Source organism: Globicephala melas, chromosome 10 (genome assembly GCF_963455315.2).
Source record: "Globicephala melas chromosome 10, mGloMel1.2, whole genome shotgun sequence".
Taxonomy (NCBI): domain Eukaryota; kingdom Metazoa; phylum Chordata; class Mammalia; order Artiodactyla; family Delphinidae; genus Globicephala; species Globicephala melas.
Genome location: NC_083323.1, coordinates 92,680,809 through 92,708,774, shown reverse-complemented (window position 1 = coordinate 92,708,774; position 27,966 = coordinate 92,680,809). Strand labels below are relative to the sequence as shown.

At 48.3% G+C, this 27,966-nt stretch overlaps 1 protein-coding gene across 1 annotated transcript; it reads left to right on the top strand.

Annotated features, from left to right (window-relative positions):
* Window positions 1-4,396: 4,396 nt before the first annotated feature.
* GPRC5A (G protein-coupled receptor class C group 5 member A) lies at window positions 4,397-24,191 on the top strand. The gene is made up of 4 exons (XM_030841267.3): window positions 4,397-4,479; window positions 19,220-20,148; window positions 22,867-22,925; window positions 23,221-24,191. Exons 2-4 carry the CDS (start codon window positions 19,227-19,229, stop codon window positions 23,311-23,313), a joined length of 1,074 nt encoding a protein of 357 aa, XP_030697127.1. The 5' UTR covers window positions 4,397-4,479; window positions 19,220-19,226; the 3' UTR covers window positions 23,314-24,191.
* Window positions 24,192-27,966: the final 3,775 nt, after the last annotated feature.

The following is a 27,966-nucleotide window of genomic DNA, read 5'->3' as shown; positions in this document are numbered from 1 at the left end:
GTCGCCAGAGGGGCTGCCCGTCTCACACATTCTCAAAGGGCAGGTGGGCCACCTGCTTCCTGCTGCAGTGCCCTTCTGCTTCCGGGATGAGTCTGGGACTCCACACTCCAGCTGGCCACTGTCTACTTGTCTGGTTTCATCTCCCGCTGTCCACGCTCAGTGTCCACGCTGTACTGATGGGCAGGGCTATCACAACCTCTGTGCCTTTGCAAAGTCTGTCCTCTCAGCCTGGAAGGCCCTCCAGGCTGTCACTCGCCCTCCTGCTGTTCCAGCTGAAAAACTTACACTTCCTGGAAGCCTCACCCCCCGGGGGAGGGCTACCCTGAATGATGCGGCCTTTCATGCCCAGCTGTGGCCCCGTGTGTTCCTTCCTTCAGCATAACATGTAACACAATGCATACATTTGTTTCGTTACATCCATCTCTCCTCCAGACTGAGCTCCTTCAAGGCGGTTTTCTTATGAGTCCCTAGCATGTTATATAGAAGTTCATCCGCAGCTGCTAAATGGCTGTAAAAGACATTGAGATTCCTTTCAGGCGTAGAGACAGAGTAGCATCTTTCTCATACATGTGTTACATTCCCTGCAATGCTTGGTGTGTAGTTGGCGCTCAGCTGCTTCCGGTTCAGTTTAGTAATTGGGTGGAGAAGCCACGATTAGCAGGAAGCTGGCCGGAGCTGAGGTTCTGTGATCCCCTCCATTCCATGAGTGTAATGACCTGAGGACATAAAATTACCCTGTGTTTTTCTCCTCCAACTCAGATGCTTCTTTTTTTTTGGCTGTGCCTCGCGGCATGGCATGTGGGATTCCCTGACCAGGGATCCGCCCATGCCCTCTGCAGTGGAAAATCGGAGTCCTAGCTGCTGGACCGCCAGGGAATTCTTCCTCAGATGCTTCCTTTTTTGTTTGTTTTAAAAGGCCACTTCAACCTCACCTGGCGTTTCCACAAGGGTCCACTTGCTTACCGGTTTCCCAAGGGAGCAGGCTTATTTATTTTTTAAAAAATATTTATTTATTTATTTGGTTGCACTGGGTCTTAGTTGTGGCTTGCCGGCTCCTTAGTTGTAGCACATGAGCTCCTTAGTTGTGGCATGAGAACTCTCAGTTGTGGCATGCATGTGGGATCTAGTTCCCTGACCAGGGATCGAACCTGGGCCCCCTGTATTGGGAGCTCAGTCTTATCCACTGCACCACCAGGGAAGTCCACTGCGCTTCTTAAATGGGATTTCATGGAGGGCGGGGGGCGGGGTGCGGGCAGGTGGCACCTTCCATCTTGCTGGTGAGGAAGTGTGGGGAGAGAAAGGGGCAGCCCCTGCCCTGAGGTTCTACAGACCCAGATGCTGAGGTGGCCTTGGTGAAGGGGTCAGAGCACCAGCGCACTGGGAGAGCCACTGCATTCCCGGTTCAGTCCTGCAATCAACGATGGGGTCCTGGCGGCGACGGTTGGGCGGGAGAGGGACGCGTCAGCGAGGACTGGTTCTGGGGCTCCCAGAGGGAGGCAGACCCAGGCCCCTCCTCATGGAAAGTAACCTCTGCCGGCCTTGCAGCTGAATGAAGGTGCTCTCCAGCCTCTGGAACAAGCGCCCTTATTGTGAGCCTCTCTCTTCTCATTTCCAGTCACTTGAGCTTCCCTTCTGTGTCCCTCAACAATGCCACCTGTCACTCGAAGCCAGGTAACACTCAGAGGAGGAGAACTTGAGTTGGATCGTACCTGGGTCTCCAGACTCCCCTTATGGTCTTTCTCTCACTGATTTCCAAGGGCCTCAACCTTGTTCTCTGGACCATCAGCAAATGAATTATTTCAGCTACTGGGTCCCTCCCTGTCTTCCTTGGGGGCGTCTCACAATTACTCAGCTACCCCGCCCTCCTCAGTCTACCTCCCAGCCCTACCCCACCTCTCAGACAGCTGGACCCGCAAGGATTCTGGGGCAGCGCAAGGCACCCAGGGATCAGATTTTAAGAGGGCGCCCACTCTCAGGGCTGTGTTAGTGTCACCTTAAATGTTGTGCCCTGAGTGCCTCACCCCAGTCCTGGCTTGGCGCTGGGCTGGCTACTGATAAAGGGATGGCAGGAGGAAAGGAGGTTAAAAGGAGGGTAGAAGGGAGAGTGCTAAGAGGACAAGGTGGGAAATCTGAAGTCAACAGAAGGGCGGACACTCATGGGCACAGGCGACCAAGGGCCGGGCTTCAAAACGCAACCCCATAAAGCTGTCCTGCACGCAGCCCTGGACCCACCAGCCCGCCCGCCAGCCGGCACTAGGGAAGGGGCAGCAACAGGAGAAACAAAACACATGCACCCCTTTCTCACTAGGTTTCCCCGAGTTTCTTGTAGACGTCGGAGGTAGGGGGATGTGGGGCAGATCCCCACAGTGATGAGCCCTCTGCTTTCACTACCTCCTCCAATTTGACATCTTTTTTTTTTTTTTTTTGCGGTACGTGGGCCTCTCACTGCTGTGGCCTCTCCCGTTGCGGAGCACAGGCTCCGGACGCGCAGGCTCAGCGGCCATGGCTCACGGGCCCAGCCGCTCCGCGGCATGTGGGATCTTCCCGGACCGGGGCATGAACCCGCGTCCCCTGCATCGTCAGGCGGACTCTCAACCACTGCGCCACCAGGGAAGCCCTGATATTTTTTTCTTGATGTCATGAACCTCACCCTAGCCTTGGTGATCCAGACCCCTAAAATGCCAGTGCCCGAAGCGCCCTTAGAAACGGCTGGTCCAGGGCTTCTGAGCACTTGAACTGTGGCTGGTCCAATCTGGTCAGGGCTGGAAGCATAAAACACATACTGGGCCTTTGAGGATGTAGTTTGAAAAAAAAAAGAATGTAAAGTAGCTCATTAATAGTTTTAAAAATATTGATTACATGTTGAAATGATAATGTCTGGGGTCTCTTGGGTTATGTAAAATACATCATGAAAATTAATTCCTCCTGTTTCTTTTTATTTCTTTTAATGTGGCTGCTAGAAAGTTTAAATTACACATGTGGCTGACCTTCGTGGCTTGAATGACATATCTATGGGACAAGGCTGAATTAGTTCAACTTCCTCATTCAACAGATGAGAAAACTGGTCAAGAGAGGAGACCTGATTTAGCAGATGACACACACTAAAAAGCACCATCATTTCCAGTCCCTGACAATCACACACACACACACACGCGCACACGCACACGCACACGCACGCCTAGGAGCCTGGGAGAGTAGCCTGTGGACTTGAGCTGCAGGCCTCAAGGGAAGTAAGTGTTCCAGGACTCAAGACATTGGCTGTGGTTTCTTGAGAGAGAGAAATAAAAACCTAACAAAGGTGGAGGCACTGTCTCCAAAAAGTCACCTTTAAAAAGACTGGAAACTTGGGGTGTGAGGAGACGTGAGGAGAAAGCCGGGGAACCCTAGGCCCCCCCGTTCATTATATGCATAGTATCCCAGGTAGCTGACCAGTGTGCTAACTAAACAGCACCTTAAAAGCACACAGCGCCCTCCTGCCAGGCAGTGGGGTAGGGCCTTGCCTGAGGCCAGCACCCGGGAGGCAGCCACTCAGGGACTGTCTGACAAGTCAATAAAGACAGGTTTCAGTGGCACTGGCTTGATCATGGCCAAGGAGTGGGCAGCGGAGGGAGAGGGAACCAGACACCAAAGGCAAATTCCTTTATTTCGTAATTTTATCTGGCATCCACATTCTCCCCCACCTGCATCATCAAGGCTTTAAGAGAGGTAGGAAAGTAGACAGGGAAACGTCTCCCCGTCTCTCCGCACTGGGGCAGCCTTCACGGTGCCCGTCTGGGGACAGCTCCGACGGCGGAACTGCAGAGCTGACTCTGGGCCCAGGAAGGAGGCTTTCCTTGGCTTCACCTGCCTTGGCTGGGGAGATCCGAGAGGGTGGCCAGCTCCTCCTGTCCCGGGCCTAGCTTCCCAGGGGCCCCAGGCACTGCAAGCTGTCTAGCCCTTGCCCTGGGCGCACAGGAGTGCCCGGAGCAAGGGCAGGTGTGGCTCCCTCCTGGAGGTGACAGCAGGCAGGACGGATACTGAGCGGTCCCCTCTGCCTCCTTTCTTTACCCCCCGCACCCCCCACCCGCCGCCCTGGGACGTCCTGAGCTGCTGATGCGCCGGGTGGGGCGGGTTGGGTGCCTTGGGTGGCCCCTCCCATCACCACCGCCACCTATTTCAAGGGTGGCTGTGCTGCTGACGTCAGGCGGCTTTTGGCTCATTCCCTGGCACGGGGACTTTATTTTCATAACAGCAAGCGGTGCAGTGGAACTGGAATAGGCGTGTCCTCTACCCCACCCCACCCTGACCCTCCCCCGCCCCTTGTGCCTCTGCTCACCCCTTCTCTCCCTCCTCCCGCCGGCGACAGCCGCCTTTATAACTGCTCCGCGCCGGGAGGGCGGGATTGCTGCCCGCGGGCTCCGCTAGCACCGAGGGGCTCCTGTGCAGCCTCTGCGCGCGGGAAGCAGCGCCAAGTTCACTCGCCAAAGCCAAGGTACCAGGGTAAGTGAGGCGCACTGAGCACAGAACGCGCCCAGCCTCGGGACTGAAACCCTCCGGGGCGGGGGGGACGCGCGGTGGGGGTGGGAGAGCGGCGCTGGGAGGGGGGATACAAGAGGAAAGAAACCCTGATAATGGACTGCAGCTGGCTCGGAGCAAAAAACAATCCCAGGAAAGGAATTCCTGTAGTTTAATTCAATTCAGATCCCACACCCCCATCCCATTCCCAGGCTAAGAGGCAGAGAGCAAAAAGATCATCAGGATAAATAGTTTCTGCTCAGACACACTGAACAAACTGAGTAGGTGGAATCCTGGCCCGGCAGGTGAGCAGTTCTGGGGTCAGTCTAGGGGAAGAGAGAAGTAGGAGGAAGATCTTAGAGGAATGGCAGGGAATTGCGTGGGTGGGCAGGAAGCAGGAGACGGTGGCCCCTGCTGCTTTCCCCAGGTACTGTAAAGTGTCCATTTATTCTGTCCTTCCACGACAAGTGTGCCCTTCTGAATTTGGGGAACTAGATTCTAGAAGCCGTCCCTTCTCTTGACGTGAGTGTGGCCCTCAGCTCTGCAGCATTCCCTCCTCTGCTGTCCCTTGAGTTGCTCTGGATCCCCTGGGTTGAATGTCCAGTAATAGCCCACTTTCAGGCACCAACCAGATGGGACTCGGGAATGGGCCCAAACTGTCCAAGATGGTCCCTTAAACATCAATGGGGGAAGGAAGGGGAAGCAGCTCCGGTTCAAGGAATTTGAAGGACTTTCCATTCCTGACTTCTTTCCAGACTGAGTCTTGCCTCTGAGGGTTTTGTAAACGCCACACCTGTTGAAGGGTTTGGTTGAATCAGCCAGGCCTGTGGGCTCATTCCTGAAGGGGAATACTTGAGCCACTTCAGATAGGAGGGGCCTGGGGAGGGGTGAGGATAGGGGGGTCAGAACTCCGCCCTCCGGTCTGTGTGCTGGCTTCTCCTAGGAGAGGGAAGAAATGGGGGGGGCGGGGAAGGAGGGCCAGCAGAGGTGTCACCCAGGAAAGAGGCTGCTCTGGGGTGTGGAGAGGTAGGTGGGTGCTCCAAGGACAGATGGGAATGAGCGGAACTCAGAACGAGCTAACATTCCAGGGAAGCGCTCTGAGCCTTGAGTCAGGAAGCCTGATTTCTCATCCCAGCTCTGCAGGCCATGTAGCTGTGAGGAGGCCTGGGCTGGGCTTGAGTTCCTCCTAAGGGTCTTGGAAAGGCCCCCAGCTCCTTCCCGGGGCTGAGATTCTAGCCCTTCTCTATCTGTGTGTCTCTTTGGGCCTCCTCATTGGAGTCTGCTTCTTTGTATTCCACTCCTTGGTGGGAATTGAAGGTAAGAGGGCGTGAAGAAGAGTTTTGACTGTGATTTTATTCTCATTCTGGGGGTTTGTCTTCAGGTCCACTGCTATTTAAAACTCCACAGACTGAGCTGAGGAAATGGGTAGGAAATGATGTGTTGGTATCATAGGTCCTTTAAAAACAATGAATCGAATAATAATTTTCCTTGAGGAGTCTCAAATTTTCTGAGTAGTTTGGTGTTTTTGCTTCTACTTATATTCCTATTTTTATTGCCTGTGGTCAGATTATATACATTTCTGTGCATTATTCCTGTACATTTCTTATTTCAGGCTTTTTTTTTTTTCGGTGTGGTCTAGAATATGCTGTTTTTATAAACATTCCATGACCACTTCTATAAAAGAAATCATATAGAGAGGGCTGGTAAACTACATTCCTGGCTAAACACTTCCCACAGTCTGTTTTTGTAAATAAAGTTTTATTGGAACTCAGTTATGCTCATTGTCTGTGTATCATCTATGACTGCTCTCAGCTGCAAACAAATGGCCTGCAAAGCCATTTTCTAAGTTCCTTATTATCTGGTCCTTTGCTGATCACAGATATAGAGGATCTGAATTACATGATTAATAGTAGAGATCTAATAAAATATGAAGATAGGACATATTAAAGGATCCATAGAACATTTATAAAAATTTACCATATTACTATTTGCTTTTTCTATTTCATCTGCTGAAGACTGATAAAGAAGTATTAAAGTTTCTGTAACTATAGTATTTCTTTTGATTTTTCCTTGTATTTCTGGTAGCTTTTGTTTTAGGTATTTTGGTGCTGTATTATTCAGTGCATAAAAGTTTATGATGGTTGTATCTTCAATGTGGAGTATTCTTAATTACTATTAAAAAAGCTTTTAGGTCAATATAATAGCTTTTTGTCTTGACTAAACTTTGTGTGATATTAATAACTCAACTCTTACTTAATTTTCTTACCTTGAGCAAGCTATTATTTAACTTTGTACCTGATACATGATACTTGCTAAATAAACATATCTGTTATTGTTGCTTTTTTTTGCACTTATTTTCATTTTTTCCTTTCTTTTGCTTTCAACTTTTCTGACTCTTGTTGTTTTAGGTGAGGTTCTTATAGGTATAATATGGTTTAATTTAGTCTTTTCAAAATAAAAAATTACCATTTACATTTATTGTAATAAGAGTTGCTTGCTATTGTCATCTAATTTTTGGCCATGTGGTCTGCTCTCTCTATCTTCCCCCACATTAGATAGTCTATATTGTATTTTTAGATACACTGAGTGTATGGTAGTACCATTCTCAGGGTTTAGAAACAAAGGCTTGTAAGGAGAGGTAAGTTTAGCTTGGGAACATAAATATGTTACCTTTATATGCTGAAATAAAATACTTGAAAGAAGGTGTCTTTGAGGGCTTTGAGGTGGTATACCAGTAGAGGCCTTCACTTTATCCACCTATTTCCTGGAAATTTCATATCTTAAAATTCTGGGCCTAAGAGATTTAGTAGTTTCACTCAAAATCTTAAGTTAAAAAAGGGGATTTCAAGTATGTTATTTTATATTTCAGTAATTTATCTAAAGTTCACATGCATCGTTTAGAACAGAGGAAGATGGTAATACCTCCAAAAGTGAAGAAATTGGGATGAACACTGTTGTTATACTTGTTTATATCTGCCTGTGGTGGAATGATGATTTATTTTCTCCCAGTTACTACATAGAAATTCAACTCAGTGATGTTATTCAGATGTTATTCATAAGCTGTTGCCATGATGCATCACTTTTATGTCATCAGAATACGGATGGCTCACCCAGAAGAGGGGATCCTGGACATTTCCCTGTAGACAACTTTCCATTTACAGCTAATCCTTCACCTAGGGCAGAGAAATTTCTGTGGGACTCCAGCCTCATCTTAGAGCTCAGCCTAGATAAAAATATAAGGGTTAGCATCAGCACATTTTCAGCTCCCCAAATTCTTCCTCCCCATTACTCATACTTGCTCATGAATAACTTGCTTTGAGTTATATTCACGCTCAGTTGTAGTCCAGAACGTTTGCTCAACAACCACTGTGCAGAGCACATAGGGAGATACCAACACATAGAAGACTTGCTCTATTTCCTTAAGAAGCTTGTTATCTGATAGGCGAGTTAGCACTGATATTAATGTATAATATATGACATATATATGGAAAAACTTGAGCACCGAGAAATACTTAATTGTAAAAACTATGAAGAGATCTACAAATTTAGAATGAGATGGGACTAATAATTAAAAAACCCTCACGGTAGAGGTAAGTTTGGGGTCAAGTTTCTACGAAACATGGTACATGAATTGTGACTAGGAGAAGGGTCTTTCTGGCAAGGAGAATAATGCATGATGAGGCAAAGAGCGACTTTGTAAGAGAGGGTCTTGGATGAGCCCCAGTTCCCTTCCAGATAGAAGATACTCTTGGAAGTTTTGCTTACCTTGCACAGATGTGGGGAGGGGAGTTAGGAAACCAGGAAAAAGTGGATGGGAGGACCAGCTGGAGAAAAGCCTTGAAACTCACATTGAGGCTGAATCTGTTATAACAGACAAAAAGGCGCTGAGATGCTTTTAATTAATATGCTTTTAATTATGCATTTAATTAATATGCTTTTAATGATTTATTTATTTTTCTTTTGCTATGCTTTTAAATTGCTAAACCCAAAGATTCCTTCCCGCGCCTTCTCTTCTTTGCTGCCCTTGTAGCATTTAACCCCATCGACCACTCTTTGGGAAACTGCTCCTGGACTTCTGGGAACCCAGCCGGGCTTGTTTCTTGTACTAACCCTGGCAATTTCCTTTGAACAATCTTTGCTGACTCTTGCTTCCATGAGACGGTGTCCCGGGGTTCTGTCTTTGGCTCTCTTGCTGCCGTGCAGGCTGCCTGTGTGATCTGGTCTCCTCCAAAGCCTTCCGATACCTGCTATGAGCCCGTGACCCCCCATCTGTGCTCATAGCCCAAACCTCTCCTGAGCTGCAGACTCACACGTTCAAGCACGCAGGCTCAGCACAATCTGGTGTCGTGGAGCCTGGCTTTTACTTAAAATTTTGTTTGGCCGTGCCACTCGGCTTGTGGGATCTCAGTTCCCTGACCAGGGATTGAACCCGGGCTGTGGCGGTGAAAGTGCTGAGTCCTAACCACTGAGTCACCAGGGAACTCCCAGGAGCCTGGCTTCTAAGAGCCAGGTGATCTTGGGCAAGTTATTTAATGTCTCTGTTCCTCTGTTTCCTCCACTGTAAAAAGAGGGCATAATCTGGCATGAACACACACACCCCCCTCACTATATATGAGACAGAAAACCAACAAGGACCTACTGTATAGCACAGGGAATTCTACTCAACACTCTGTGATAACCTATATGAGAAAAGAATCTAAAAAAGAATGAATATATTTATAACTGAATCACCTAGCTGTACACATGAAACTAACCCAACATTGTAAATCAACTATACTTCAATTAAAAAAAAGATCTTAGTTCCCCGACCAGGGATCGAACCTGTGCCCCCTGTGGTGGAAGCGTGGAGTCTTAACCACTGAACTGCCAGGGAAGTCCCCCCAATTCATCTTAGATTTAACAAAGTTAAACTGGATATCTCTCCTCACGAGCCTGTATTTCTAAGCTCCATTTGGTTCTCCCTTCTTAAAATCTCCCACCATTCCCTGCCCATCTTTCAGGCCTCATCTCCCCCTGGTCTCCTCTCTAAAGTCTTTTTTTTTTTAACACTTTAGGTAGAGCGGGTCACTGTTTTCCGTGTGCCCTCAGCATTCCTGCACACTCTGCAAGCCTTATTTGTATGTCAGTGTGACTCTGTTGGTGCTCCTAGGGGCAGCGGCCACACCTTCCGTCTGCGGGTCTGCATGATTTGTATACTTACCACAGCAAATGCAGGGAGATTGACCAAATGCAGGATTGCTTATTTTGGAGACTTCTTGGATGTGGTTTAAATAGAGAGAGGCTTGAACAGACTTGTGGTTGCCAAGGGGAGGGGTGTAAGGGAGGGATGGATTGGGAGTTTGGGGTTAGCAGATGCAAACTATTATACAGAGAATGGATAAACAACAGGGTCCTATTGTATAGCACAGGGAACTATATTCAGTATCCTGTAATAAGCCATAATGGAAAAGAATACGAAAAAGAATATATACATATGTATAACTGAATCACTTTGCTGTACACCAGGACCTAACACAGCATTGTAAATCAACTATACTTCAATTTCAAAAAAAAAAAAAAAACAGAGTGAAGCTGGAGTCAGGGAGAAAAGCTTCAGAGAGCATAATAGTGATTTAGAGATGAAACAAAAGATTAAATTCTAATTAAGACTACTCATAAAGGGATATTCTTCCTAACTAATTCACACTGGATGTGTAACTTCATCTCTCCAAGAGTCAGTCTTATCACCTGTAAAATGGGTTGTAGGAATATTAACTAAGAAAATAGATGTAAAAGCATGTAAATGAGTGAACACACGTAGAAAAACATATAAACACTCAGCATCGAGCCTGGCTCATAAGAGGACTCAGTATGTGACAGTAGTTGTCATTAGTTTTAATCATACTTGTATTGTGACTATTGTTATTACTACTGATTGAATGTGGCAATTCCAAGAATAGAGAGAAAATTAAAACGCTAGAAAATTGCCAATTTGCCTGGCTTGGGATGGTGTGAAGGCCCAGCTTTAACAAACACTTGAGTTATTTGGTATCATTCCCCAGGCAGTTGTCCTAAGAGGTCAATATCGTCCTCTTCTTTATTTCTTTTTATTAAAAATATTTTTTTATTGGATATAGTTGATTTACAGTGTTGTGTTAGTTTCAGGTGTGCAGCAAAGTGAATCAGTTATACATGTATTGTCTTCTTCTTTTTAGATGACAGAAGGAGACAGATCTCATAAGGAGGAACATAAGATCAGCTCTGGGCAAGATTCAGGGTCGCAGGTAATTCCTGCTCAGATAATCTGGGGTGGGCCGCATACAGTCAGTTCGAAAACCTACTAGGTCTGGACGTAAGTAACTCCAGACACCTCCCCACCTCTCTGGGGAAAGAGGAGTCTCAGAGGTTGCAAAGGAGAAGCTGAGAGACACTTCACATGCTGGAATTTGTCCCTGCATCCCAGTCAATGCTGTGTGTCAAGGCCAGTCTAGGGCCAGTCCTGCTCTAGCACCCCTGTGGCTCTGTCTGGCAGGTGAGCGTTCACCTTGCGTCTTGAGCCCAGCCCCTACTCAGACCCTTCAACCTCACCTCCAGCCCTGGTCTGGGGTTTGGTTAGGAGTTTGCAGCACATATTCTTTTAATGACAGGAAATGGGGCAGGAAGGAGGATGAGGGGGAGGGAGAAAGTGATTTGGAAATTGTCTACAAGGAGTTCCCCGGAGGGATGAACAGAGGAACTGGACATGGGCTCAGACCCCCTCGTTGAGCACCCAGCCCTGCTTTGGAGAGGATGGAGGTTCCAGGAGACGGTGTCCGCACACAGAGGCCGCTGAAACCCCTCTCTCCTAAAGGGGCGGAGTCACAGGGCTGGGAATTGAGCGCAGCGACTCCCTCCTTCCCTGTCCTCCCCTCCCCCTCAGCCCCGGTTTCTGGTTCTTCTTTCTCCTTTCCCTCTCCCTTTCCTCCCTCCTTCGTTTTTGTTTTTTTAACCTTTCTGTCATGCCTGGGCTCACCTGAAAAGGGCTTAAGGCAGTGCTGAGGGATGTCAGGGTCTTGGTTGTGGGTGTTGGTGGGTTATTGGACCGCGGTAGTTGGCTCAGCTGCTGTAATAAGTGAAGAGGGTCTCACCCTCATGACTCAAAGTCCTTTCTCGTGTCTCAGGCCAGAGGCTGCACACGTTGAAACCTCACCATCTCCCTCCAGAGTGCAGGGTTTAGTCAATCAGGGAAGTGAGTGGGAGTGAATGACTGGATTCCAGTAAATCCCTCTGCTTACTGTCTCTGCTTGCTCAGAATCCACGCTAGAGAAGACACCTGGGGTCACTTAGACAGGAGCCCAGCCGCGGCCAGGGCTGCCCCCCGTTTGGTCTTTGTAGGAGCAAGTCCTTTCTTGGTTGGACCCTAGGTCTCTCTGCCCTTTTTTGTCTTTGCTGTGCCTCGCAACTCGTGGGATCTTAGTTCCTCGACCAGGGATTGAACCCGGGCCACGGCAGTGAGGGCGCAGAGTCCTAAGCATTGGACCACCAGGGAATTCCCATAGGTCTGTCTGCCCTTGACTCTGGTTATGAGCAGACATAACCAGACCAGAATCTGGTTATGACTCTGGTCATACGATGTCCATATGACCACCAGTTCCATTTCATTTTCTCCTTCTGCTCCAGCCCTTAGGTTCTTCTCTGAGGCTGTTGCTTTAGCTCCTGGCGGTTTCTAATCCTAAATGCTGATGCTTCCCTTTTCTTCCTCAAACCCTGCTTGCTAGAAGACCTCAGCTTCTCAGAACCCTGTCCTTCGTCCCCAGCCACCTTCCTGGTGGCTCATCTGGGCCATTCCCTATGTGACCCAGCGCCTCCTTAGTGCAGACCTGCTTGTGAGTGCGTTTGGTGAGTTTGATTTCTCTCTGACAAAATTCAAAGTGCTTAGGACACTTCAGACCCGTTGCGAAATCGCTGTCATGCTGGGGAAGGGGTGGAGGAGGGTGAATTAGGTGGAAGAGGGTGGAGGAGAGGTGAAGTAGGAAGGATAATTCCAAAAAAATTAGTCACTCAGATAAAAAATTACTTTCTCAGAAGTTTTAAAAAAACCGTTTGAGAGAACTGAGAACTATGACCCCTAACTGGATATTTGATATTAAAGGGTCATCGTTAATTTTTTATTTATTTTTTTTTTTATTTTGCGTTACACGGGCCCCTCACTGTTGTGGCCTCTCCCGTTGCGGAGCACAGTCTCCGGACGCGCAGGCTCAGCGGCCATGGCTCACGGGCCCAGCCGCTCCGCGGCATGTGGGATCCTCCCGGACCAGGGCACGAACCCGTGTCCCCTGCATCGGCAGGCGGACTCTCAACCACTGCGCCACCAGGGAAGCCCCATCGTTAATTTTTAAAGTGGGGTTAAGTTTAAAAGGGTTTTATCTTTTAGAGATACATACTGAAGCATATATGAATACAATGATGTCTGGGATTTCTCACTAGATTAAGAATGATCTAGTGAGTGGGATGAGGATGTAGATGAAGGAAAACTGGCCAAATAGTGGTAAGTTTTGAAACCAAATGATGGGCCTTCATTATACTATTCTCTTTGTTTTTGAGTATGCTTGAAATTTTGTATAATAAAAACAAACATTAAAAAAAGTGGTTTTTTAAACATCTTTTTTTTCATGTTTTATTTTTTTATCTTTATCTTGGTAAAATTTATTCTTTTTTTAACATCTTTATTGGAGTATAATTGCTTTACAATGGTGTGTTAGTTTCTGCTTTATAACAAAGTGAGTCAGCTATACATATACATATATCCCCATATCCCTCCCTCTTGCGTCTCTCTCCCTCCCACCCTCCCTATCCCACCCCTCTAGGTGGTCACAAAGCACCGAGCTGATATCCCTGTGTCATGCAGCTGCTTCCCACTAGCTATCTATTTTACATTTGGTACTGTATATATGTCCATGCCACTCTCTCACTTCGTCCCAGCTTACCCTTCCCTCTCCCCGTGTCCTCAAGTCCATTCTCTACGTCTGCGTCTTTATTCCTGTCCTGCCCCTAGGTTCTTCATAACCATTTTTTTCTTTTTTTTTAGATTCCATAGATATGTGTTAGCATACGGTATTTGTTTTTCTCTTTCTGACTTACTTCACTCTCTATGACAGACTCTAATCCATCCACCTCACTACAAATATCTCAATTTCGTTTCTTCTTATGACTGAGTAATATTCCATTGTATACATGTGCCGCATCTTCTTTACCCGTTCATCTGCTGATGGACACTTAGGTTGTTTACATCTCCGGGCTATTGTAAATAGTGCTGCAATGAACATAGTGGTACATGACTCTTTCTGAATTATGGTTTTCTCAGGGTATATGCCCAGTATCGGGATTGCTGGGTCATATGGTATTTCTATTTTGAGTTTAAAAAAAGCATTTTAAAGGTAATTCAGGGACTGTTTCTCCATCTCCCTTGAACGATTGGGGGTGGGAGGTGGAGGTGAAATTGGGGGAAGTGGGGTTCTTCTCTACATACCCACTGTCAGTTGCTCGTGGTGTTACTTGGAAAACTGGATTCACTTCTTAGTGAGTGTTGAACCAAAAGACACAACCAAGCCAAAGATCTGGAGAAGGAAGGATTTATTATTACTTGTAGCAGGTAAGGAGAGCACCAGCGATCTTGCCCAAAGCAGTGTCTCCCCAAATGGCAAAATTGGGGAAGTTTCAAGCTAAGGCCCCATGCTATTCATGAAGGGGCTCAGGCATCCACAGAGTCCAAGCTTTTGTTGACTGAAGTCATGAGGGTCAGGAAAGGTCAACACCATCACCCCTTAGACTCCAGTTGATCTGGGGTTGAGCACTTCAGGCTAATCTTTGAGCAGAGCTGGGAGTCTTTACAACTGATCTATTATCTTTGCCGTTGGTACTTCTCTTGCCTGATCACGGTTGCTTATTTCTGCGTTCTTTTGTTCCCTTAAGATCATTAATTGCTGGGACTTCCCTGGTGGTCCAGCGGTTAAGACTTCATCTTCCAATGCAGTGGGTGCGGGTTTGATCCCTGGTCGGGGTGCTAAGATCCCACGTGCCTCCTGGCCAGAAAACCAAAACATAAAACGGAAGCAATATGGTAACAAATTCAATAAAGACTTTAAAAAAATGGTCCACATCCAAAAGAAAAAATCTTAAAAAAAAAAAAGATCATTAATTTCTGAAACCTGTTCATGGGCAAGCACTGTGACCAGGCTTAGATCACAAAACAACTTAGGCCAAAAATGGCTTCTCTTACGTCAAGAAAGCCATGCCTGGTTCTCTTTCTCCAGGGACCCCTTACCTTATGTGCTTACAGTGTCGGACCCTGGTCTGTGGGCACCAGGAGGCCCCAAGACACAAACCCTTCCTGCACAGCTGCACAGATGGGAAGGGCCTAGAGGTCCAAGTTGGGAGCAGGAAGTCTCTGCCCTACCATCCCTCTGTGCAGCACCAGGACCTTCCTTTAGGTGAAAACCTCATCAGTCTCTCAAGACTGACAGTCATCAAGTTCAGATTCCTTTATAATTATCAGGTAATTATGATAACAACTACCTGTCAACAAACAGCACTGCCCTGAGGGGTGGGGAAGGAGCAGTTTCTGGGGAAGGTCAGGGAAGTGAGAGAAATACCTTTCCAGCTGGACACTGCCCTTATGATTAATCTGAGAGGGAGTGAGGTGGGGAGGTGGTGAGTGAAGAGAATGCTGGATCCTGGTCCCTTCCCCTGTGACGCTGCCCTTGAATTAGACCCAGCTCTTCCTCTTCTGCATCCTCAGCATAGACAAGGGGGCGTGTCCCCTCTCCCTGTCCGGTTCCACCCAGGGCCAAGTGTATCAGACTTTGGGGGGCCTTGTATTTCAGGGGTTGCCTGTATCTGAAGTGCATTTGCCTTTCTTTTTCCTCCTGTGTCTCATTCTGCACTGCCCTGGGGAGGTGGAACGTAACCCACTCTTTGCTCTGTGCTCTGCATGCAGTCGGGATGACCAGGGTGTCATTTTCCTGGAGTGGACTGCAGGTGACAGACCCCTGGCCAGGGGAGGCCACAGGAAGGTCGTGGCAGTGGTGGCAGATAACGTCCATCTGTCCATTTCTTCTACTACAGCAAGGATCATGTCTGATGTCTGTTTTCCCCTTTACCATTGAGCATCTAGAAGAGTGATTGACATGATTGACCCATAGTGGTGCTGGTTGAATGAATGGCTATATTGCAAAGTGAAACTTGCAGGGACTTCCCTGGAGGTCCAGTGGTTAAGACTTCACGCTTCCCCTCCAGGGTACACGAGTTCGATCCCTGGTCGGGGAACTAAGATCCTGCATGCCACCCAGCGTGGCCAAAAAAAAAAAAAAAAGTTAAGCTTGGAGAAGCAAATTTCATTACAAAGTATGGAAGATGGATTTAAGCCATCAATTATTTAAGTTATTTATTTTATTCGAACACACCACATATAAAATTCTTGCATCTACATAATAGTCATTCATATATGTCTGTACGTGTTACGTGGCATATACATATACATCATTTTTTCCTAATGGCTATGGGAATAAAAAAATGCTGGGACACAACTATCTCATTGAACTGAAGAGACAATTTTGCATCTTTATTTATTATTATTATTTTAGAATTTATTTATTTATGTTGGCTGAGCCGGGTCTTAGTTGCAGCACGTGGGATCTTCGTTGGTGGCATGGGAACTCTTAGTTGCTGCATGTGGGCTCTTAGTTGTGGCATGTAGGATCCAGTTCCTCGACCAGGGATTGAACCCTGGAGCCCTGCATTGGGAGAGTGGAGTCTTACCCACTGGACCACCAGGGAAGTCCATATTTTGCATCTTTAGGGGAAGCAGGTGTTTGAATTCTGTCTACGTGGAGGAGGATGCTTGTTTGCTCTGCAGAGCCAGCCAGCAATTGCTCATTATGTGTCCCACCTCGCTGTGCTCCGTCTTGTGATTTGATCTTTTTTTAAAAAAAATAAATTTATTTATTTATTTTTAACCGCGTTGGGTCTTCGTTGCAGTGCACGGGCTTCTCTTGTTGCAGACCACGGGCTCTAGGCGCATGGGTTTCAGTAGCTGTGGCTTCTGGGCTCTAGAACGCAGGCTCAGTAGTTGTGGCGCATGGGATTAATTGCTCCGCGGCATGTGGGATCTTCCCGGACCAGGGATCGAACCCGTGTCCCTTGCATTGGCAGGCAGATTCTTAACCACTGTGCCAACAGGGAAATCCTTGATCTTTTTAAAGAGAATTCTTTTCCATTGTGATTTATTACAGGATATTGAATATAGTTCCCTGTGTTATGCAGTAGGACCTTGTTTATCCATTTTACATATAATAGTTTACATCAGCTAACCCAAACTCCCAATCCATCCCTCCCCCACCCCCTCCCTCTTGGCAACCACAAGTCTGTTCTTTACGTCTGTGAGTCTGTTTCTGTCTCATGGATAAGTTCATTTGTGTCATATTTTGTGATTTGGTTTTGAAGAGACAGGATGGAAGGGGAGGGGAGGGCGTTCTTTTTCGTCTTGGGTTGATCACAGCACCCCTACAGTGCTGTGAAGGGCCCGAGAAATCTTGTTTATAAGCATTTATGGGTACGTGGTGCAGAAATTCTGAGCTGTTTTTTCTGCTATAAGGAAAGAGGCAGGACTCTGGGTATTTTTTGCTTTTTCCTGCTTCTCAATCCTAGCTGTCTTCTTCTTGCTGATTTCTTTACGCACATTTTCTCCCAATTTGGCACTAGGAGAGGCCAAGAGCTCTCACGTGTGCTTTTCTATGGAGGGGGTCTCAATGAGCCTTCCCTTCTTCTAACTCTGCCCCCGCTCCCCATCCCCCCAATATTTGTCTTCTAGTCAATTCAAAAGATTTCTCTGTTGAGTGAGCTATCCTATCAGAAAAAGAAACACTAGAAAACAAAAAAGATTACATGCATAAATAGTATACAACAAATCAAAAAGAATCGTGCCATAGAAACTTATAAACAGTAATATAATTCAGAAAAAAATTATAGTTTTGTTGAGAAGCTGTTAAAGCCACAGCGGTCCTGAATTTCAACATCTTATCTGACACTGGCTTTGGAATTTGAGAATCATCCATTTTGAGGAAATATACAAACTCCTTTCCCTTCCCATTTCCCAACTCATCTTCCGACGTGTGCCCTGAATCCCTAGGAATTTGATTTCATGGGGTTTGGGAAATCAGCTGGGTCTAAAATTGACATGGAGCTTGTGGAAGGAAAAAAGGCAGCAGATCTGGGAGATTAAGGACAGATGTATAGGAAGTAAACTGCTCTACCTCAAGTCGATTTCTCATTATCCCTGAGTGGGTGAGTAGATGACCTGCTTTGTGGGTCATCTATCACCTGGAAGCGCCTATCCTTCATGGGGCTGAACTAAGAGAGTAGAATTAGGACCACAAATAGCTGGTTTATGGGGCATCTGATGAGGGAAGGAAGGGGGAGGGAATATCTCAGATTGCATTCTAAGGCCAGTTAGAACTCCCTGGAGAGGTAGCACCTATAGTAGTTAAGACCGGGGATCCTCACCTAGAGCCAGGTAACCTGGATTCAAATCCTGCGTCTGCCATTTCCTGGCTGTGTGATGTTGGGCAAGTAACTTGATCTCTCCCTGCCTCAGTTTCCTCATCTGTCAAATAGGGATAATCATTTTTACCTTATAGGATTGCTATCAAATTAATCTAATAAATATATATATGAGAACTGATTAGAAGGGTTTCTGATTCATAGTAAAAATGAGCATTAGCTATTGGTAATATTTTTTGTTAGGTCACCCACTGTTTTTGTGTCATCCAGGCCATCCCTCCTTACAGGTAGCTAATTAAGAGCTCACTCTGGGGAATTCCCTGGCGGTCCAGTGGTTAGGACTCCACACTTTCATTGCCGAGGGCATGGGTTCGATCCCTAGCTGGGGAATTAAGATCCAACAAGCCGCAACGCGTGGCCAGCCCTATGACAGGGAAGACCCCTTCCATTGCTTTTCTGGATTAGCAGAGCCATCCTTACAAACCTTAATTAAGAAGGGAAAATGATATGTGACAGCAGAGCTGAAGAAGAGGACCCAGTGGCCGAGAGGGGAAGGCTGGCCTTCCGCAGAGAAATCTACAGTTCAGATAACTCCTCTTGTCCATGAGAGAATGGAATGCTTGCAAATAATATCTGAGGCTGGGCCCAAGGTGGCAAAAAACTGGAGACTGACAAATTATGTTTAAAGTGTTTACTTTTAAAATTTTTTGGCCACACTGCCCTGCTTGTGGGATCTTAGCTGCCTGACCAGGGATCTAACCCAGACCCCACCAGTGAGAGCACTGAGTGCTAACCACTGGACCGCCAGGGAATTCCCAAAGTGTTAACTTGACGGTTACATATTTCCACGTTCACCAATTCCTAAGGAAACACTAGCCAAACATATCAGGAACCCTGGCAAGTTATTTGTGACGTATTTTTTGAGATGTGACTTTGAAACACCTCATCAGAGCCCTGGGCCCTCTGGCTTCAGGGTAAATGTTAATATAGTTAAATTGCGGGGAGGAAGGTATGAGATTGTCTCTTCCCTTCATCAGCCTTTAGAATTTGCCATGAGAGGTGGAGAACAGCTAGTAGCTTGATCTAACATTGTAAGTTCAGGGGCAAAACCCTGGCTAAATATACAAGATAGTTTCCGAATCGTTTTTGGTCCTCTGTGCCTGAGTTGGTGGGGAGATTCACCCCCACCTGCAACTTTGCTTTCTTGCAGGACGAGAATGGCCCCAGATGCCCCCGATGGTTGCCGCTTGAACCTGGACCCCAGGTACTACAGGCTCTGCGATAAGAAGGCAGCCTGGGGTATCGTCTTAGAGGCCTTGGCGTCGGTGGGCGTCGTGACCTCGGTGGCCTTCATGATCGCCCTCCTGGTTTTCATCTGCAAGGCCCAGGACTCCAACAGGCGTAAAGTGCTCCCCACCCAGTTCCTCTTCCTCCTGGGTGTGCTGGGGGTCTTTGGCCTCCCCTTCGCCTTCATCATCCGCCTGGATGGCAGCACGGGGCCCACACGCTTCTTCCTCTTCGGCATCCTCTTTGCCCTCTGCTTCTCTTGCCTCCTGGTTCACGCCTTCAACCTGACGAAGCTGGTCCAAGGGAGGCAGCCCCTCTCCATGCTGGCGATGCTGGGCCTGGCCCTGGGCTTCAGTCTGGTGCAGGATGTCATCGCCATCGAGTACGTGGTCCTCACCATGAACAGGACCAACGTCGACATCTTCTCCGAGCTTTCTCCTCCTCGGCGCAACGAGGACTTTGTCATGCTGCTCATCTACGTCTTCTTCCTGATGACGCTGACCTTCGTCACGGCCTCTTTCACCTTTCGGGGATCCTTCACTGGCTGGAAGAGACACGGGACCCACATCTACCTCACTATGCTCCTCTCCATCGCCATCTGGGTGACGTGGGTCACCCTGCTCTTTGTTCCTACCCCCGGCCCCCAGTGGGATGACACCATCCTCAGTTCAGCCTTGGTGGCCAACGGCTGGGTTTTCCTGTTGGCTTATATTGCACCCGAGCTGCAGCTGCTCACAAAGCAACGGAACCCCATGGATTACCCTGTGGAGGACGCTTTCTGTAAACCTCAGCTCATGAAACAGAACTATGGTGTGGAGAACATAGCTTATTCTCAAGAGGGAGTCACTCAAGGTACGGAGCCGGGCTGGGTAGAGAATCCCTTGTGGGAAAATGGGGGAGAATCATAAGATATTATTACTGTAAGGAACATGCAAGATTATCAGGTCATACTCCCTATAGAACAGATAAGGTCCCCAAGGCTCAGATCTTACTTAAAATCATCCAGCTAGAGGGACCTCCCTGGTGGCGCAGTGGTTAAGAATCCACCTGCCCATGCCGGGGACAGGGGTTTGAGCCCTGGTCTGGGAAGATCCCACATGCCACGGAGCAACTAAGCCCTTGTGTCACAACTACTGAACCTGCACTCTAGAGCCCACGTGCCACAACTACAGAAGCCCATGCACCTAGAGCCCGTGCTCCGCGACAAGAGAAGCCACCGCAATAAGTCCGCACACCACAATGAAGCGTAGCCCCTGCTCGCTGCAACTAGAGAAAGCCTGCGCGCAGCAACAAAGACCCAATGCAGCCAAAAAATAAACAAATAAAAATTTAAAAGAGAAAACATCATCCAGCTAGTTAGAGACAAGTAGAACTAGAAGCTGGCCTTGGTGGTCTTTATCTAGTATGTTCTACCATGTAGATTTCTCTGAATCAAAACAAGATGGAGCAAAGGAATGGAAAAAGATTGATTAGATAAATTCCCAGAGACAAGTGGGTGAGATGGTGTTCTTTACACATGTCAACTAGGCAATCCTTCCAGAAATGTGGAGTGACCACAGAGCACAGAGTGGGGAGAAAGCTCTTTTATCATAAACCAGTGGGAATCTCCATAAATTTACTGAGGATTTCGATGTAGCCTGAAGAGATACATTTTGTCGCCCATCCATGGCCCACAGGAGGGAGTTTTGCTCTCGTCTGGAGTCCTGAGCAGCCAGCCTGCACTGATAGCCAGAAACTATAGATCTCTTGGGTTTACATCAGCCTCTGGGTCTAATCGGGGGAGGGGAGTGGGTGTGGGACAGGAGTGAGGGACCTCCAAGGCCAGGTTCGTAGCTCCAGCTAGTAAATTTCTTTGCTCTTGAAGCCTTCAGTGCAAAGCTTGCCGGTGTTTCTCTCTGCAGCCCTGGCCCCTCTCCTGCGCAGTGGAAAGAGTGAAGGGAGGGGGAGGGCCGGAGGGGAGATTGTACCACCCACCCCCTCCTGTGAATTCCCAATGGACACTCTCACTCTGTCACCTCATGCTTGGACTCTGTGTTATGGGTCCCTAACTAGTCTTCCTTCCCTTATTATTAATTCATTAATTTATTTAGGCTGTGCAGGGTCTTAGTTGCGGCACGTGGGATCTTTAGTTGCGGCATGCGGGATCTAGTTCCCCAACCAGGGATGGAACCTGGGCCCCCTGCATTGCGAGCTTGGGGTCTTACCCACTGGACCACCAGGGAAGTCCCTAGTCTTCCTTCCTTTAATCCTTCTTTCCCTTCATTCCATTGGCCATCGCCAGCCTCCCCTCCCTAAAATACTTCTCTGGCCACTGCCCCTTCCTGCCCACACGCCTCACTGGTGCCCCCACACCCACTGCATTTCCTGAATCCTTGATGAGGCTTTTCACAGCCTGAACCCACCACCCCTGAAGCTGTGCTCTCAGTTCAAACAAACCAAGTCCCTGCAATTTCCTGCCTGCGTGTCTGGGCTCAAAGAGCATCTGTCCTCCGCCTGATGCGTCCCTCCTTATTCTTGCCCTTTTGCAGAGTCCCTATTCCCCAGTCTCCCTCAGTCTTTGCTCCGCCCGCCTAACTCTAGACCTTTGAGATGACCTTAGCAGAGTCTGTCTCATCGCGTAGTTATTTGTGTAGCTGTCATATATTCCGGACACTCCAGCGGCACCCTCAGGGCAGGAATCATTCTGATTAATGCTTCTATTCCTCACAATATCTTACAGACAGAGGGTGTTTAGGTATTTATTGAGTAAACTGAACAGGTAAATTTGGTGGGAAATAAACGGATTGCTTTACGTTGTATTTATTTATTTATTTAGCCGTGCCCTGCGGCATGTGGGATCTTAGCTCCCCAACCAGGGATCGAACCCAGGCCATGACAGTGAAAGCGCCGAGTCCTAGCCACTGGACCTCCAGGGAATTCCCTAAATCGTATTCATGATGAGCGTATGTGTTTAGTTCCTGAGTTTAAATCCCTCTGATTTTGGACTTCCCTGGTGGTCCAGTGGTTAGGACTCGGTACTTCCACTGCAAGGGGCATGGCTTCCATCGCTGGTCGGGGAACTAACATCCCGCATGCTGTGTGGTGCGGCGAAAAAAAAAATCCCTCTGATTTCCCCTAAATACATAGAAAACAATTACTCACAGGTTCTATCCCTTCACAAAGAAAATCGTGACTTTTTCCCCCCCTGTTTGGGCAGGTAAGGAAGTGGGTAACTCTCCAGTGAGATTCTCTCTAGGTACACCTCCAGCCAGATCTGTGTCTGAAAAGACTGGTGTCAGATGTGCTTTTGGAGTGGTCCTAGGATGAGGAGGGCTCTGGAGAGGTTTTGGAAAGCATTTCCGTAGTGATTATACGCGACTAGTTATTCATTTGTTCAACCAGTTTGGGGCTGCCTGTGCCTGGGCTTGAGGACGCAGTCTCCTCCACATGAAGCTGACCGTCTCCCAGGGAGACAGAAAATGAAAGGGATAAAGCATCATGCTTTATAAATAACTCAACGGGGGCGAGCACAGGTGGGGGCTGTCAAGGAGGGAACCCTGACATTTACCTAATCTGCATTGTCTGTTTCAGGTACTGAAGAGACAGATGACACGTTCTATGCCCCGTACTCCACCCATTTCCAGCTGCAGGTGAATGAGCTCTTTCTCTTTTTCTCATCAGCAGTGTTAGCACAGGAGTATTTGTCCTTTGGGAATAGATGATGTTGCCACTCTGATGGCCCCTAGATGCCGCCTAGAAAGGATCGCGGGTCTACTTTCCTGTAATCTGCCTCGTGGGATTAGGACAGGAGACTGGAGTGCAGGGCAGGGGAGGGCTTAGAGGAAGGGAAGGAAAGTTAGACTCCTGCCCAGGTTGGAGTGCAGAGTGCCGTGGAAATGGCCGGGAAGTGGAGTGGGTTGAACAATATGAGTGTTTTCTTTTCAGAATCGGAGCTCCCCAAAGGACTTCTCCATTCCGCGGGCCCAGTCCCGGGTTAGCCCTTACAGTGACTATGAAGGAAGGAAAGATGTCAGTTAACACGTCCCGAAGGGTGGGATGAACACAGCGAGTCAACAGAGCCAGCGGGGAGTTCATGGGATGCGGGCTGAGTCCTGAGTCTTCCCAGGAAGCTGTACAGAACATCACAGGAAGACCTCGCCTCCCTGCAGCCTTCAGCCATGATTCTTCTGTTCTGGGGTTAATGAGGGCCGACGGGACCGCAGATCTCAGTAGCACTGTAGTTGTTTCCTTTGTCCCATAGTTAGGCTCCTTCTCTCGAGTGGGAGTCTTGGGCAACTCAGGGTGGCCCTTAACCGTCCCTGCCATCTTACACATGACTCAGGCTCCGGTCACCTGACCACACACTGGCTCATTCAGCCTCAGAAGCCAACTTTTCCAACTGTGGGCTGATTCTGTGAGAATCGCTTGGCTCAGAGCAGAGCTCGTATCTGAGCAGACCAGCAAAGGCCCGTCTCTCACATCACCCCGCCCACATCTACACTGGAAGCCAACTTACCCATACCTCCCTTCACGCCCGGATGGCAGGCGCTAAAAGTCACCCGAAATTTGCTAACCTCTGTGATGCTGCCTAACCAGGGTCCCCAGCGCCAATTCACTCCCAGACTCACCGTTGGTCCCCAGACTCACCTCCCTGCCCCCTGTGCTTCACCGGGAGATCTCCCTCCAACCCTCACCAGCATGGACAAGCCCAGTTTCTCTCTGCCAGGAGAATGTGGGCACTGGGTTGCTCTAAGTTCTGCTCAGTGCTCTAAGCACTGATTCTTCTCCCATCCCCTCGCTCCTCAGACCGTGTTCACCCCCCACGTTCTGGAAGTGGATATTGTCCACTCACGGGGGAGCGTGCCTTGTAAAATAAGTTACTCACTGTTCTTCACTGGAGATGCAATAAAGGTGTGGTGGCAGCTCTTGGACTGTTGCTGTGGCAGTGTGAGCGGTGGACACCGGACACGGGGAGAGTCGCAGGCTCGCTCTCGTCTTCACGTGGGAGCTGAAGTTCAAGGTTCAGTCCCACTGGGTGTGGACTTGACCTTTCTTTCCTCCTCCTTACGTCTACGACAAGTGTGTGTTCCCCAGTTTTGGGGGTGAGCGGCAAAGGTGAGGGGGAAGCTGGGAAGGGTCATGGACCTGCGGTTTTGCTCCAGGAGACAGAGGAGTGGCAACTTCAGAATGGGGTTTGGCAGCCCGGGTCAGACAGGGAGGAGACCTCAGAGGCAGTTTCTCGTTTCATCTGAAGTTTAATTGTAGGAGGGGATAAATCCAGATCCCTAATTTGACAGAACTGGTTCATAATGTCTCTCGGAAAAGACAAGGGTACCTAACAATGATCATTTGCTTAATCCCAGAAACGGCTTTGTGGGGCGGGGCAATTGAAACTCGCTTTTGGGTGAAGAAGAAAAAAAGAAATCCCCATGCACAGAAACTGAATGACCTTTACGAGATTATAGCTGGGTTAGGGAGTTACCACCTAAGAGCCTGACGCTTGGCTTCTCATCACAAAGAAAACCCAGTTTCCTGGGGAGAGGTTGGAGAGGAATTAATGGCTTGCCGAATTAGGGATATTGACATTCCACGGATATTTAGTTGACTGTTTCCCATATGATTTCGCACTCACATTAGCCCAGCTTTGTATTGAAAAGGGGAATTACAAATGGTGATGTGGATCCTTCTGGACCATTCAAGGCTTCCCAAAGAGGCCATAACCCAGTGAGGTTTGTCGTGAAGAGAAAACAATATCGTTTCATGGATATTATCTATCGCATCTATCGCAAGAAACATGTATTTCCTTCCCTCCTTTCTCTCCTTCTCTGTCTCTGGCCTGTCAACCAGGCAAAGGGGGCTGAGGGAGAGGTAAAGCCACAAAGTACTCTGAATTTGCTTTCTTATTAAGGAAAGAACGTACCAGGCCTTTGTAGCCCATGATGGCCATCCTCAAGCCTCTTCAAAAACAGGAGAGGGGGGCTTCCCTGGTGGCGCAGTGGTTAAGAATCTGCCCGCCAATGCAAGGGACAGGGGTTCAAGCCCTGGCCCGGGAAGATCCCACATGCCGCGGAGCAACTAAGCCCATGCGCCACAACTACTGAGCTTGCGCTCAAGAGCCCGCGAGCCACAACTACTGAGCCCACGTGTCACAACTACTGAAGCCCGTGCGCCTAGAGCCCGTGTTCCACAACAAGAGAATCCACTGCAATGAGAAACCTGTGCACCACAACGAAAAGTAGCCCCTGCTCGCCGCAGCTAGAGAAAGCCTGCCCACATCAGCAATGACCCAACACAGCCATAAATAAATAAATTAATTAATTAAAAACAAACAAACAAAAGACAGGAGAGGGCACGGAAGTGGCACCCATCGCTGGAGATTGGTTTCTCCTCCAAGAAATACAGTTTGGGGACTTCCCTGGCAGTCCCGTGGTTCAGCCTCCACGCTTCCACTGCAGGGGGTATGGGTTCGATCCCTGGTTGGGGAGCTAAAATCCCATGTGCCACGTGGCATGGCCCAGAACATTAAAAAATTAAAAAAAAAGAAAGAAGTACAGTTTGGACATGTAGATCATCACCTCACTGAGTTCTTTTACTTTCCAGGTGGCAGAAGAATGCTGCCCATGCAAATAGCACTTGTCACCCCTGTCCCCTCACCCATGCTACTTCTGGACATAATGAAATGCTTTTATTAAAATAGGGACATCTCAGGGACTGGAGGTTTGGGAATCTGAGGATCGCTATGCTACTGGAGAAGAGCGTTTGAAAGCCCTCCTGTGAGTGTCCGTCTCCACCGGGGCTGACACAGAATGTGCGCATTCAGCCCAGCCTGGTCCTTGAGTGACGTCGGTTGATTGATGGCTGGAAACCAGAACGGCATCCCCTTGTAACTAAATGGGTGATAATGAAATGAAGCTCAACAACCTTCCCCTCATCTTTCACTGTCCGTTGAGAAATAGACCGAGTGTTGTCTCTGCCTCTCACTTTAGGCTGAGGCCGTCCGCAGCGGCCATCCCCCCTGGTTCCACTGGATGGCGGTGACACCTCAGGTATCGGCCCTCAGGGACTCAGCCTAAGTCCACAGCTGCTCTTCTGTGAAGAGTACGAGGCAGGGCTGCAGCTACTCAGATGGCTTGAGGCAAACGTGTCCCATTTTAAAAGGCGTGAACGTGTGAGCCGTTTGCATTCTCCCTCCCACCTTCTTTAAAGAATCCACACTCCGTCTCCTTTCCCGGAGCTTCATTGCCCCGTGTCTCGTTTTTGTGAAACTCTCCAAGGTATTTCCAGCTCATCTGCATGCAGCCGGGCATCTACAGATATTGGTCTCATAGGCTGTTGTTATTAACGTCGAAGAGTATTTATGTGGTGAGAACATTGGCTTTTGTCAGGGAAAGTTTGCCAAAACCAAGAGTACGGTCTGGCCCTGGAAATGCAGCGGTGAAATCCCCTCCCCACGCATTCTGGGTTTTCTGCCGTCATTTCTAGACTTGTCAGCATCCCTGAGAACCGAACTGAGCCCCGCCAATCTTTCCCTCCTTTTCCACTTCCTCCTGTTGCTACCGGGTTTGCAGGTTTGCCACTGTTCCAGCCCCACCCTGAAACACGGGATTACTTTAGAACTGGAGGTAGCAGCTTCAGAAAAATCTTTCTCAGGTGTCGACTGCTGAGACCCCGGATCTGGGAACTCGGCCTCCAGGGTATAGCCAGCTGCCTTTGGAAATTCTGTGGTCCACCTGTGGTCATTTTCTGGCATCCCTTCCATCGGGGCAGATAATGATTTGCCTCCTTGGCTTCAAGTTTTCCAGGTATGCAGAGGAGTCTGTGTGGCAGAGGCTGGGTGCCTGACCCCGATTTCTGCAACCTCCTGATTACCACCACTTCCCTGACCCTTCAGAGTGGGACACTCCACTGCCTAAAACGGTAGCGTTTGAGAAGGTCACAGAGCTTCCGTAGTTGGTAACCACAGCCCTCATTTTACAGAGGAGGGAATTCAGTCCTGAAGGACTTAATGCAACTGGGCTCAGAATTCTGGTACTGGGCTCCTTCTACTGTCAACACTTGTGTGGTCTGTTTTAGATACTTTTTTTCCCAAAGGGGGTGTTTGAGGAAAGAATCAGAAAAAATGACTGTGGTCAGCATATATTTTAAGCTCTCCTCTCATCTTCCTTTGCCTCCCCAGATGCCTTTCCTGACCCCCCCCCATTTCTCCTCCAGGCATCCCTCCCCCGGGGCATGGAAGCTGTGGGGAGAGGGACCGGATGAGGACTGACATTTTCTGGGTCACCCCAGGTCACTCCTCTGCAACCTCCAAGCCACACGAGCCTCCTTCTGTCAAAGGAGGGGCTGCAAGGGAAGGCAAGAGTTCATCTTCCCAGTTGCTGTAATAATCCTTCCACTTCCTTGAGTCCCAGCCTGTGTCAAAAACCCATACCCAGCCCCTGTTCTTTTCCTTTGCCTGGAGCTATAGATCCCCTTGGCAATCTCTCACTCCCTATGCGATTTCTTTTTCTGTTTTTCAGATGGAAGTATAATTGACTTACAATATATTCGTCTCAGGCGTGCAACCTAGTGATTCCATATTTATATTCATTACAAAATGATCACTACCCTATGCGGTTTCTGATGGCAGATTTCAGAGGCAGTCCTTAGGAAAACTTTGCAAGGAGTTGTTGTGTGTGTAGTGGATCTCAAGCA

Coding starts and splice junctions, on each gene's coding strand:
- GPRC5A (XM_030841267.3), top strand. CDS start 19,227: ATGGCCCCAGATGCCCCCGATGGTTGCCGCTTGAACCTGGACCCCAGG. Junction 20,149..22,866: donor TCAAGAGGGAGTCACTCAAG/GTACGGAGCCGG, acceptor TGTCTGTTTCAG/GTACTGAAGAGACAGATGAC. Junction 22,926..23,220: donor CCACCCATTTCCAGCTGCAG/GTGAATGAGCTC, acceptor TTTTCTTTTCAG/AATCGGAGCTCCCCAAAGGA.